At 38.3% G+C, this 13,054-nt stretch overlaps 1 protein-coding gene and 1 long non-coding RNA gene across 4 annotated transcripts in view; one reads left to right on the forward strand and one right to left on the reverse strand.

Annotated features, from left to right (window-relative positions):
* The window catches only part of LOC138788107 (uncharacterized), an 81,879-nt gene that overhangs the window by 26,460 nt on the left and 42,365 nt on the right, over positions 1-13,054 (reverse strand). Inside the window, exons 2-3 of one of the 2 annotated variants that reach the window (XR_011362555.1) lie at positions 7,898-8,042; positions 1,658-1,772 (exon numbers count right to left, since the gene is read on the reverse strand). This is a non-coding gene — a long non-coding RNA (uncharacterized lncRNA). Of the gene's footprint in view, positions 1-1,657; positions 1,773-5,974; positions 6,216-7,897; positions 8,043-13,054 lie in introns of those variants that run through there. The other variant, XR_011362556.1, reaches the window with a different exon arrangement.
* The window catches only part of MUC2 (mucin 2, oligomeric mucus/gel-forming), a 78,477-nt gene that overhangs the window by 9,461 nt on the left and 55,962 nt on the right, over positions 1-13,054 (forward strand). For both annotated transcript variants that reach the window (XM_069965634.1, XM_069965635.1), the window contains exons 7-24: positions 336-461; positions 1,667-1,784; positions 2,776-2,914; positions 3,053-3,163; positions 3,275-3,344; positions 3,923-4,060; positions 5,155-5,319; positions 5,404-5,498; positions 5,586-5,712; positions 6,064-6,319; positions 7,098-7,144; positions 7,673-7,764; positions 7,903-8,054; positions 9,082-9,220; positions 10,156-10,257; positions 10,928-11,107; positions 11,976-12,215; positions 12,800-12,956. In XM_069965634.1, coding sequence (XP_069821735.1) covers positions 336-461; positions 1,667-1,784; positions 2,776-2,914; positions 3,053-3,163; positions 3,275-3,344; positions 3,923-4,060; positions 5,155-5,319; positions 5,404-5,498; positions 5,586-5,712; positions 6,064-6,319; positions 7,098-7,144; positions 7,673-7,764; positions 7,903-8,054; positions 9,082-9,220; positions 10,156-10,257; positions 10,928-11,107; positions 11,976-12,215; positions 12,800-12,956 — 2,454 coding nt within the window. The remainder of the gene's footprint in view (positions 1-335; positions 462-1,666; positions 1,785-2,775; positions 2,915-3,052; positions 3,164-3,274; positions 3,345-3,922; positions 4,061-5,154; positions 5,320-5,403; positions 5,499-5,585; positions 5,713-6,063; positions 6,320-7,097; positions 7,145-7,672; positions 7,765-7,902; positions 8,055-9,081; positions 9,221-10,155; positions 10,258-10,927; positions 11,108-11,975; positions 12,216-12,799; positions 12,957-13,054) is intronic.

Below are 13,054 nucleotides of genomic sequence, written 5' to 3' on the forward strand. Positions count from 1 at the left end.
CACTCCATTTATCCTCTATAGGGCTTCCAAACATTGCTGATCAGTCAGCCTGACATTGTCTGTAAACCCCGAAGGGAATGAATGGAGACCACGCATGTGCACTGCCATTCCTTTCATTTGAAGGACATTAGTCTTCCATTCTCAGGTCCCACCAGTCAGATCCCCTACTAGATATCCCCTATCCTGTGGATGGCTGATAACTTTTTTTACTGATAACCCCTTTAAACTACTATTATTGAAATATAAAGCAATAATTGCATCGTATTCTTATACAAAGTTTCGGACTATATTGGATATTTTATGCATAAAATAAGTGAATATTCATGTGTTTTTAGCCAAACAATGTCCTGCAAATATGATTTATCAAGAAAGCGCCTCCCCTTGCAAGAACTCCTGTTCCCACCAAGAGACACACAGCCTGTGTGAGGAGCATTACATGGACGGCTGCTTCTGTCCTGAAGGTGAGTTATGTAGAACAAATATTGCATATAGATTTTCCTGTTTAGAATAATTAAAAGAGTGACTTACTGCTACAGTGCAAAGCCGCTACATTTGGTCTCTACCTACAGTATATACTTACATCCATAGTAGTTTTAAGCTGTCTTTTTATGGCTGTTTGAGGCCAAATAACGTCCATTAATTTACAAATGAGGTTGTTGTTACAAGTTATTTGGCTTTTAACGGGCAAAAAAAAGACATTTTGGGAACATAGCCTTTGGGGCCAATTTTCTATGCTGATCATCTTTTACACTATGGGAGAGATCTACTAATATCTGCCCCTGGCGTCCATCACGGTTAAGGGGTATATTGATTTATTAAAGTTTACGCCTGGAAAAGTGTAGATCTTCCGGCAATGCCTGCGCCAGGCACAGGGCTAGCCAGCTGGGCTGGCGTACGAGTCCGCCACTCTTGATAACTGTCACCCCATATGCTTATAGCGGTAAGAGCTTTATTTTTCTATTATGATATATAGTTATATATATAATAAAGTTGGCACTGCCTTCAGCCACCGCTAGAGGAAGCTTAGTAACTTACACCATATTATCTTCTTATTACATTAATGTATGAACAGTGTGCAGTAAGCTCCTTAGACATTCCTAGTGGTTGCTGTAGGACACTTCTAACATGTACAGGAGTGGCAAGAAATTGACTAGTAACAACATATACAGAAGATGTTTAGAATAGTGCTTAGAACAATAGGTGGTACTGGAATCAAGAAAAAGGGCATATGTGCCTTTATGACTGCTATGGGGTCTTAGGTTAGTTTGGTGCTATTCTTCTTTAAAGCTACTGAGAGTAGAGTATTTGGTTGCAATAACTAGGATCTGATACATTTCTTGTGATCTCATGGATGACTAAATAACAGAATAGAATTCAGTATAAAAGAATGTATTTCACATCATATAAACTTTAAAACCAAGTAAATTTAAAAGGGTGATCCAGGCTTAAAAACATAGCCTACTTTCTTCTAAAAACAGCTTCTCTCCTGTCCTCAGTTTGGGTGTGGTTTTGCAGCTGACTTCTATTGAAGTTAATGGAGATGAACAGCAATACTACACACAACCTAAGGACAGGGTTGGTGCCGATTTTGCAAGAAAGTATCTGTGCTTTTTCCTAATCTTGGATAACTACTTTCAAATAAAATATTTTCACCTACCATTTCCAGGCACTGTACAGGATGATTATACGGATAAGGGCTGCATACCGGTCAGTGACTGTCACTGCAAGCATCGGGGGACAATATTTGCACCTGGTCAGACCATGCAAAATGACTGTGATGAATGGTAAGAACAGAAGAATAACATGTTTACAGATGATCTTTACATTTTTTATTTTATCCACATTTGTAGTCATACCTTCATTCACCTGACTAAAGAATTATTTTTGCTTCTCATATAATTTAATTTAATACTGACCAAAATGGCATTTAGGCCCCGCAGGGAATTGGACTCTACCTTTAAGGGCCCTTTGCACAGGCAAATTATAGACTGAATTATAGACATCTATCGCAATTATCGTCCAGTGAAATGTCATCCATTGGCTGATCACAGCTTTCATGCAGGCAATAAAATCATTGTTATTGGCCACACACTGCTCTGGGCAAATGGGTGATGTGTGGCTGATGATAAAATTAGAGGCCAATGAGTCAACCCTGCAACCTGGCCTGTAGTTGACTGAGCCATCTGAAGGATCATTAAACCGGAGCAGATCACATAGATTGGTGTTCTTTATTACGCAGCCATCAGCCTGTAAAAGGGCCTTAAAGGGTACTCTGGCGAAAATCTTTTTCTTTCAAATCAACTGGTGTCAGAAAATTATATAGTTTTGTAATTTAATTCTATTTAAAAATCTCCACTCTTCCCATACCTATCACCTGCTATATGTCCTGCAGGAAGTGGTGCTTTATTTTCAGTCTGACACAGTGCTCTCTGCTGACACCTCTGTCCATATTAGGAACTGTCCAGAGTAGGAGAGGTTTTCTATGGGGATTTGTTACCACTCTGGACAGTTCCTGACATGGACAGAGGTGGCAGCAGACAGCACTGTGTCAGACTGGAGAGAATACACCATTCCTGCAGGACATATAGCAGCTGATAAGTATTAGAAGACTTGAGATTTTTAAATAGAAGTAAATTATAAATCTATATAAATTTCTGAAACTAGTTGATTTTGAACAAAAAGATCTTTTGCCGGAACATCCCTTTAAGTAATATATTAATTTTCACCTCTGATGTATCCTGAATGTTAAGCTTTGCAAAATTATATCCATTTTAGCCACTGTGCTGCTGGAAGATGGAGTTGTACAGATCATTCCTGCCCAGGAGTTTGCTCCATTGAAGGTGGAGCCCATTTCACCACTTTTGATGGGAAGGCCTACACTTTCCATGGGAACTGTTACTATGTGCTGTCTAAGGCAAGAAACATCTATCTATCTCCTATCTATCTATCTATCTATCTATCTATCTATCTATCTATCTATCTATCTATCATCTGTGCATTCAAAACATTTGGCCAATTGCATTGATTTTAATAAAGTTCTCTCTCCTGACAGGGCCATTCAAATGAATCAAATATTATATTAGGTGAGCTGACGCCATGCAGTTCCTCTGACAGAGAGACTTGTCTGAAATCTGTTGTGCTTCTAACAGACAACAAGAAGAATGTAAGTATTGTATATGAATGAATGAATGAATGAATGGTAATTGCTTCTAATAATATAATTGTAGCCAACCAATATACCAAACTAATTCACCTACTGTTCAAATCCCTTTAGATTGTGGTCTTCAAAGCAGATGGCACAGTGCTACTGAATCAGCTTGTCATCACCCTGCCCCATGTCACAGGTAAGTATCCCAAATAGCAAAGTAAATGATAGGTAATTTCTGCATAAGGGTACGTCCACACTAAGGAATTCTAACGGATAACTTGCTGCAGATTTAGTTGCTCAGCCCCCCCAAAACCCCCTTCCTCGAATTTCCACTGGTCCCATAAGCTCCATTCTATACAGTAGTCAAGCGGATTCTGACATCTGCCCTAAGAATGAACATGTTCATTCTTTGGGCGGACAGTGAAATCTGCCTGACCATAGAATGGAATGGGCGGCGTGTGAAGCGGGGGGGGGGGGGGGGGGGTGCGGGACAAGCAGCGGAATCCGCAGCAAGTTATCCGCCAGAATTCCTTAGTGTGGACGTAGCCTAAATTCTTTGAGCAGAGAGCAGAGGCGTGCGGGTATCCCATTGACACACTGAGGCAGGCGGGATTCCTCGTCGGAGGCTTTGCCGTGGAATTACGCCAATTTTACTCAGTGTGAATAATAAGCAATAATACAATAATACACTCAGAAAAAGAGTAAACCAATGGGTTAAGGGTGTGCTGGTGGCTTTTGAACATTAACAACAGGGTCTCTCTATTTTCTCTACAGCCAGTTTTTCAATTCTGCAGCCGGTTGATAAGTATATAATTGTTCAAGCAACCAATGGTCATCAAATGCAGATTCAGCTATCACCCACAATGCAACTGTACATCACCATGGAGAAATTTGCCAGAGGAAGACTGCAAGGTTAGTTAAGTTATAGTCAAAGCAACATTTTTTTTTTGTATCACAAAGATTACAAAGCAAATATTAAAATAACATGGCACTGAGTAGAATCCCAGATAATTCCATATGAAAGAATCACTAAATAAATTTCAAAAAAGTATAACCTGAGATAAAGTATTTTATTTTGCAATATGAAAAAAAGCCTAATGGCAAATGGCATGTTTGTACAGTCATAATTCATACATGATGCTTCTATCATGTCAACATGTTAAAGATTTAGAACTCGGAAATGTTTCCTATTGGGGTTTCCAAAGATTAGTCTATGCAGAAATACAACACTTAGGTTCTCCATATGTACATACTGATTTTTCTTTCTATACGTACATACATGGCTCTTCCACTCTCTGAAGAAAGTAGAGCTGAAATGATGGGGTACAGCCCACTGCTTAGCACTTCTACTCCTTTTAGTGATCAGTTGATAGGCTGTATCCCAGTTTTCCAGGCTGTCCTCCGGCTGTATCCACCCTCTTCACGGAGCGGGCAGACAGCGGGAATCAGACGCCGAGAGTTCAGGTTCATACGAACCCGAACCTCAGCCGGTTCGCTTATCTCTACTCAGCACCCAGACCCCAACTAGTCGAAATTTCTATGGCATCACCAACACAAGAAGCATAATTTGTGGTCCACAATTGTGGATCCACATGTATGGACTGTTTATGAGAATAAAGTCTATGGACCAATGCACGCAAATGCGAATGTAATGGTCCGTGCTCTTGGCTGGAGCCCAGACCGCACAAAAAAAAAATAGGGGAAAGGAACTTTATATAAAGCAATTATACGGTTTGTTTTGTGGTCCTTCACAAGTTCACAGTCTGTGATTGCGGGAGGCACATGGATGTGTGGATAAGGCCTAACAGATGACTATGACATGTCAGAAGTTAATTTAATACAGAAGTTAATTAAATATTTAATACAGAATATAATCACCAGAAAGTTGTTTTATTCCTAATTCCAGCATTCTCTTACATTTAGAATTAGAAGGGATGTAGTCCTTAATATTAGCATTGTTATTATCATTATCCCAGAGAGCTTTAATAACTTACTGTCTTTTCTAGGTCTTTGTGGTAATTTTAACTCTAAGGAAGGAGACGACTTTGAAACATCAGGGGGTCTTGTAGAAGCCACAGCTTCAGCCTTTGCCAACACTTGGAAGGCCCAGGCCAATTGCCATGACATAAGTGACTGGTTGGATGATCCATGCAGCCTCAGCATTGAGAACAGTAAGGATGTCCGTCTTTTGGATCACTTTTATGAATTTTCTCATTATTCAGATGTTTAATTTTAGTATTCCCCGAAATTTTTAGAAAATTATGCAGAATATTGGTGCTCCAAGTTGGAAAGCGATGAGTCTCCCTTTGCCAAGTGTCATTCTACAATAGATCCTACTGAATATGCAAAGGTTGGTCATTATCTTGTGTATACAGTTACAACCACATGTATACTATGCTATAATATACTATAATTTCATGGTGCCCTTTACCCACAGAGGTGCCACTATGACTCATGTAACTGCAAGGACAGCGAGCAGTGTATGTGTGCAGCTCTCTCCTCCTATGTCAGAGCCTGTGCCGCTAAGGGGATCATTCTGTGGGGATGGAAGAACGGAATCTGTGGTAAGAATCTAATATACTATGTTATAGGCCCAATATCTATCACTTCAACCTTTTTTATAAGTGTTAGCAGTTCCCCCCTCTTGACGGCTCACACTACCATCTCCTTACATGATCTTCTCCCTTCTGACATTGTTTTATTTTCATCTTTTTTTTCTCCCCTCTATGTATATGTGTTGGTTTTTAAGTAGAGGTGAAACCTTATCAAAAGGTTGACACCCATGAGGACACCAAAGTTGAGACCTATGCTGAATCAGGGCTTTCCCTTCCCACACTCTCCATAGTAGTAATAAGAGCCTTGAAAAACGGATTTTACAGTATAATTTATATGTTTTTTCTTCTCACTTATTACAGACAAAGACATCAACTCTTGTCCATCTTCTCAAGTTTATCTGTACAACTTGACCACATGCCAGCCCACCTGCCGCTCCCTGGCAGAAGGAGAAAAGGCTTGTGCCAGTGTGTTCTCACCAGTCGATGGCTGTGGCTGTCCAGCAGGAGAGTACCTGAATGAGAAGGATCAATGTGTAGATATATCCAAGTGTTCCTGCTATTACCAAGGCACATATGTGAAGCCATTAGACATTATCTACAAACATGATGAGCGTTGGTAAGTGTAAGTTACAGAACTGTAATGTTAGGAAAAACATTGTGATCATTGATCATAGAGATGAGCAAAGCAGACAGAAATTAGTTTTGCGAGCTTAGCAAATTTTCGGTCAAACTTGTTTAGATTTGCGAATCGAATCTTAAGGAATTTCATTAACAGCCAAAACTATAGTAGCTGAGACTATTACAGAAGGGTGAATTTGTTAAAACAATCACAATTTAAAAAAAGTCAATCAGCCAGTTACTCATCCAATTTCCGCCATTCCTCTCCTCTCTGTCCCTAAATTGCTCTGTAAATGTGTCTCCCTGCTCTTATATAGAGAGTGAGGTGCTGACATCACAGAGGGGCCTGCAACTGATTGGACGGGCGCTAGGGATTATGGTTAATCTCTTTCTCCTGCCCAGTGATGCTCCAGACAACATGGGCAGCTGCCATTTTGTTTTATTTTGCAAATTTTTTGCGTGAATTCCCTTCACAGAACAAAGCAAATTGACATCGTGATTTGCAGTGAATTTTGATTCACTGGATTCACTTAGCACATTTCTAATCATCACATTCGGACAGAACCACGACCATATGCTGTGACTAATGACCACACAGTGGTGAATGTTTGGACACCAGAATTGAGGAAAAGTTTAACTTTACCTCCTACAGAATAATTTCTATAAAGTGCTTATTTATTTAGGCAAAATTCTGTACATTACGGATGTGTATAAACTTTGTCATTTACTAGCACTTTGTAGTCTATACTGATATATTTTATTATTTTCTTAAACAGCTCCTGCCATAATGGAAAACTACTCTGTACCACCCATGTCAATGAAAGTAAGAAAATATTGCAATGTTCTCTTTATTTTCTATATTGTTATTTAATAGTTATTTTACTGCTGTCAGTAACACTCCTGACTTCTGTATTAGTAAAAGGGGTTAACTTTCTTTGATGATCCCAGTTTATCAGAAGGGTCCCCAAAAACAAGTAGTATAACCTGCTGATAGAAAATTAGATATTATCAGATATCTACTCTAATAGGATTTACTTAAAGTTTTCACTTTAAGCTAATAATAAGTCACACTTTTAACACCGCCGCTAATATACTAGTCTAAAAAGAATAATGAGAGTTGTGGTACCTCCTAATACATTTGGTACATTGTTGGCTGTCCTCAAGTCAAAAATATGTGTCTGCTTAGTACCCATCCAGTCAGTGAAATCTTATTCTAAAATATTTTTTTGCTTTGAACAAAAAAACATTAAAAGGGGCTTCTGAGAATTTTTCCTACTGCCATGTATCCCTTTAAAAAATCAACATGCTTCAGATACACTGTACTATTGACTCATCCAATGTCTCATTACAGCTTGCCCTGCTGGAAAAGTCTACTTTGATTGTAACAAGGCCCAATCAGGAGCTACAGTACACAGGAGCTGCAAGACTCTGGGAGTAGAATATGTATGTCAATTCTCTCTTCTTTTTTTTTTTTTTTCCAATTATTACCATTATTGATTTATATTGCCTTTATTTTACTAAGTACAATGTATGATGCAATTGTACAGAAAGAATTATATCATTTGTTTTTCCTTACTATAGTTCCAGACAGAATGCATCTCAGGGTGTGTTTGCCCCAATGGACTTCTAGATGATGGTGCCGGACACTGTGTCCCTGAAGACAGATGCCCTTGTGTCCATAATGAAGACATTTATCCTCATGGAACTCAAGTCAAAGTGGACTGCAATACATGGTAACATAATAGTTTAATAGAGAACGGCATACACTATACCAGGGGTAGGGAACCTTGGCTCTCCAGCTGTTGCAAAACTACAACTACCATCACGCATGGACAGCCAAAGCTTTAGCTGAAGAGCCTAGTTTTCCTACCCCTGCACTATACAGTTAAATATAATTTTCTGTTGACATAGACAAGTCTGGCAGTTCCCAGTTTTTAGGCTTTTTTAGTCTGTAAAAGAGCCATGAAAAATGGTTTAAACATATGGTAATTTTTATTTTTATTTTTGAAAATTATGCAAAAACACTTTGTCACAAGTACGATGGAAACTGAGTACATCATACTAAAATAAAGTCAGTAAGAACACCCAAAGCTAGAGCTAGATTAATTTGGTTCGATAATTTTAGAAGACAAAATATTTATATCTACTGCTATTACAAATTATTCATTAAAGGGTGCACTATTGAGTCATAACTTTTTGGGCCTTAAAGGAATTGTCTGGGAATCTGTTCCCCTGCAGATCCATCTATCATAATCAAAACTCTGCATCTAAACTCTGCATAATAATAGTAATTAGGGATGGTCCGAACCGAGTTCGTACGGAGTTCGTACGAACCCGAACCATCCACAATGATTACCGCGGTCTGCCCGCTCTGTGCAGCAGGCGGATCCAGCAGGAGGAACGCCTGGAAAACTGGGATACAGCCATAGCCATAGGCTGTATCCCAGTTTTCCAGGCGGTCCTCCCGCTGCATCCGCCCGCTGCATGGAGCGGGCAGACATCGGGAATCCGATGCCGAGCGTTTGGGTTCAGCCGAGCCCGAACCTCGGCGGGTTCGGACCATCCCTAATAGTAATAATCATAATAACAATAATAATAATAATAATAATAATAATAATAATAATAATAATAAACAATAATAATAATAATAATAATAATAATGTGATTTGATTGCATGGTATAAAATACAGTAAAAAAAAAAGTAAGATTACTGTTTATCCTACATACAAATAAATGTAACTGGATATTTTACTTTTGCAGCCTATGTCAGAGAGGAAGATGGACATGTACTAATGCGGTCTGTTATGGAACATGTACAATCTATGGAAATGGCCATTATATCACATTTGATGACAAATTTTATGACTTTGATGGGAATTGTGAATTTGTTGCTGCCGAGGTAACTTATATACTTCTACATAGCAACTATCTAAAGCAGTGAACACCACCCAGGGTCTCTTTTCTCTCTCTAGTATTTGTTCATGTCTCTGTAGTATTTGCTTATGTATTATTACGAGTTATATTATGATAAAATCTTGAGACTTCTTATTCCTTGGTATTTTCTTATATCATAAAATAAGAGAAGGCATTTGTGATTTGACAATACATAATGCTAGATCAGAGAACTGTGCTAGCTGAAGGTGGGGTTGGCTTTAAAAGTGGGTAAAAGATTATTTTTCTATTAGGTAAATATTTTCCTAGCAATGTCATTCTCAGTACATGTATATCTGATTAGAATTCATACCATTCATTTCTAACAATAGAGAAGAATTCTGTAAAAGAATTCAAAATGAACAAGTGAAATATAAACTGTGATTAATGTAAAGATGAATATGTATGTATTGTACTGGAAAAAAAATAGAAATTAATTGGTTAAACATGATTAATTATACAGAAATTAGTACATTCCACCTGTATTGGAGGTGAAAGTCTAAGAGTAATAACCAATACACACTAGTTGTGTTTTTCTGGGGCAGCTGGTAACCTAGAACACCCCAAAAAAGACTCAATACAATACAGATACCCCAAACCATGACACCCTATAAATGATGTATGTATATCACAAGTTGTTGTATAGCCATACATTTACTAAGGGACAATTGGGGATCGGGAGCCAACTCAGGTTGGACCCATTCCCTTTCCAACTTGTTGGTGATCACCTGTGCATGACTTCATAGAGAGTATACAAGGGGCTACAGAACTGTCATGTAATGTGGTAAGACCGTTCTGTTTTTCTTGGTAGTAACAGTCAGGTATATCAAGTTCTATATTCTGATATGTAATGCTTGCCTTTACTTTTTCAGTATAAAACTCAACAGTGTAACTTCATTGCAGGATTACTGTGGCCCTACTGGCAACTTCAGAATCATCACAGAAAACATCCCATGTGGCACTACTGGTGTTACTTGTTCTAAGTCTATAAAAGTCTTCCTAGGGGTATGTATTTCATGACCTGATTATATTGGCTATTCTACAAATTACAAAGACTGATGAAGGGTATGTTTCCATGTTACATGGTGTGTGCACTGATGGCCGATTTATCGATTTGATCGACTTCTATAGGGCACATTTATATTTTTAGATACCAAAAGCATAATCTATAACTTGTTAGTTGGTGGGTCCATGTTAGAAGCATACATATCATAAAGTCACCCTATACAGCTTCTGTGGGCCAGGGTCAGCTTAGGGTTCCCCATTGGGTGAAGAGAACCTAAAAAGGACTAGTTCTATAGTTTACCAGTCCTGTTTTATCTCTGAAGAACACCAGAAAAGATGGCTACTTTCTTACAAAAAACAGTGCCCCACCTATTCACAGGCTGTGTACACAATCAATGGAGCGGTGTATAACTTTTTCAAAGCAGCAGTAATTTTCTAATCCTGAACAGTCCCTTTAAAAAGCCTAGAAAAAAAGTTACTTAACTAAAATACACAATAATAAAATATACTAAAATATGCAAAATCAATGACTTGTTTAGTTGACAAATTAAGGCTATTTACGAACACAAACAAACAAAGTGGGTCGATAATATTGCTTAGCTGCTATAAAATGTGTACAGGTATTACATGTAAAGTTTATGTCCTGTTTTTAAATTCTGACAAATTTCAGAACATTATCCTGAAATTAGCAGACAAGCACATAGAGGAAACAGTAGGTGAAGGTGGGAAGAATGTGCAGTACCTGACCCGTGAAGTGGGGATTTACCTGGTTATTGAAGCAAACAACGGAATTCTTCTGATTTGGGATAGAAAGACAACTATTTTCATCAAGGTGTCACCAGTATACAAGGTAGGTAGATGCTAGTTCATGTTCATTGATACAAAATAACAGGAATAACATGGAAATATTGCTTTTCGCAAGGATACCTATGTAACTAAACTGAATGGGTAGTTAAAGGGTAAGCAGACATAGTAAAAATTAATAAGTATGGAATTTTTTATTCAATACAAAAACGTAAATTACTATATATATATATATATATATATATATATATATATATATATATACAGACTAATAATTTATGATAATTTAATTTATATAGCGCCAACAGATTCCACAGCCCTTTACGTTTATGGGAGTACTACAGAATACTGCAGCTGTGTACGAGTCACCTGCTTCCGATTTTGTTTTAATGCTCCGTTTACACGAATCGATAATTTGCCCAATCGATTGTTTAACGATTTTGAAGCAACAATTTGGTTTTTATAATGAAAAATTGTTAGAAAATTTGTTTAAAAAATCGTTATTGCGATCGTTTTTAAGATCGCTAAAGCCCATCTCACACATAGGGTGAATCTTTAAAAGACTGTTTACATGAAGCGATCTGCAAATTTTTTGTGAACGACCAACGACGATTTGAGAACATGTTGAAAGATCACAATGAACGATTTCTCGCTCGTCGCTTGATTGTTTGCTGTGTTTACACGAGCCGATTATTGCTCAAATGCTATCATTATTGCGAAAATTCTAACGATAATCGTTCTGTGTAAACGCACCATTACTGTGGGTGCCGAACAGTTGATCAGAAGGGGAGCCAATCAACTATTGATGGTCTCTTTTACTTAGCTCTCAGGATGTAATCGTGCAGATTTTAACAATGATCAGGTTTTGTTTAAATTAATCTGCCACCGCTTTTTTTTCTTTTCTTTTGTTCTAGGGACAACTTTGTGGTTTATGTGGGAACTTTGATGGCAACTCTCAAAATGACTTTACAACCAGTCATATGTTACCAGTGACCAATGTGCTGGAATTTGGAAACAGCTGGAAAGTTGATCCCTCCTGTCCTGATGCATCAGATGTTGTCAATCCCTGTAGTCAGAACCCACATCGCCACTCCTGGTCAGAGAAACAGTGCGGACTAATCAAAAGCGAAGTATTCAAAATCTGTCACAGCAAGGTAAACAGATGAGACCAGAGTATATGTCCACTAGAGAAAACAACAGTCCTCTCCAGCTCTGTTAATAAAATGTTCTCAATGTTTTATTTTCATGCTTTTAAAATGCCTATATGTGCACCTATATCATGTAGGTATGTTGTATCAAGACTTTCTTCTACAATAATGCAATGGCTTTAGAGCAGTGCTGGTCAAACTGACTGGCAAGTGTCATTGGGGAGGTACTCCCCAATTTCTTGTCCAGGGGCAGTGTGCCTCCCAGATGTCCCAGATTCTGCTGGACAAACTTTCCTCAGTACCTTATTCTACTCTATCCTATCCTGGCAGAAATGGGCTATTACAGATTACTTAATTTAGAAAGCCATCCAGGAACACCTATGGGTTTGTACTGGGGACACTGTGACTGGCACTGGTGGTGCTCTTATGGTGTCTTTCCTTTAGTACAAATATCAACTACTGCCAAGACCTAGACTCATGGTTTAGGCTGTTGAGACTCATAAAGGCTTGAAAGTAGAAATATTGCAAAAAATTGTTTAAAAAAAAAACAAAAAACAAAAAAACTAACTAATTGAATATACTTTCTTAAGGTGGATCCAAAACCATTTTATGAGGCCTGTGTAAATGACGCCTGCTCATGTGACAGCGGTGGGGACTGTGAATGCTTCTGTACTGCAGTGGCTGCCTATGCTCAGGAGTGTACCAAAGCAGAAGCCTGTGTCTACTGGAGGACACCAGACATATGTCGTAAGTACAATTTTAACAGCTTTCCCTCTAAGGCCATAGAAATTATATGGTTTTGGTGGCTTTGGTTTTTCGCTAGCCGCAGTCAGTTCATAGAGATG

The sequence above is a fragment of the Dendropsophus ebraccatus genome, chromosome 4 (genome assembly GCF_027789765.1).
Source record: "Dendropsophus ebraccatus isolate aDenEbr1 chromosome 4, aDenEbr1.pat, whole genome shotgun sequence".
Taxonomy (NCBI): domain Eukaryota; kingdom Metazoa; phylum Chordata; class Amphibia; order Anura; family Hylidae; genus Dendropsophus; species Dendropsophus ebraccatus.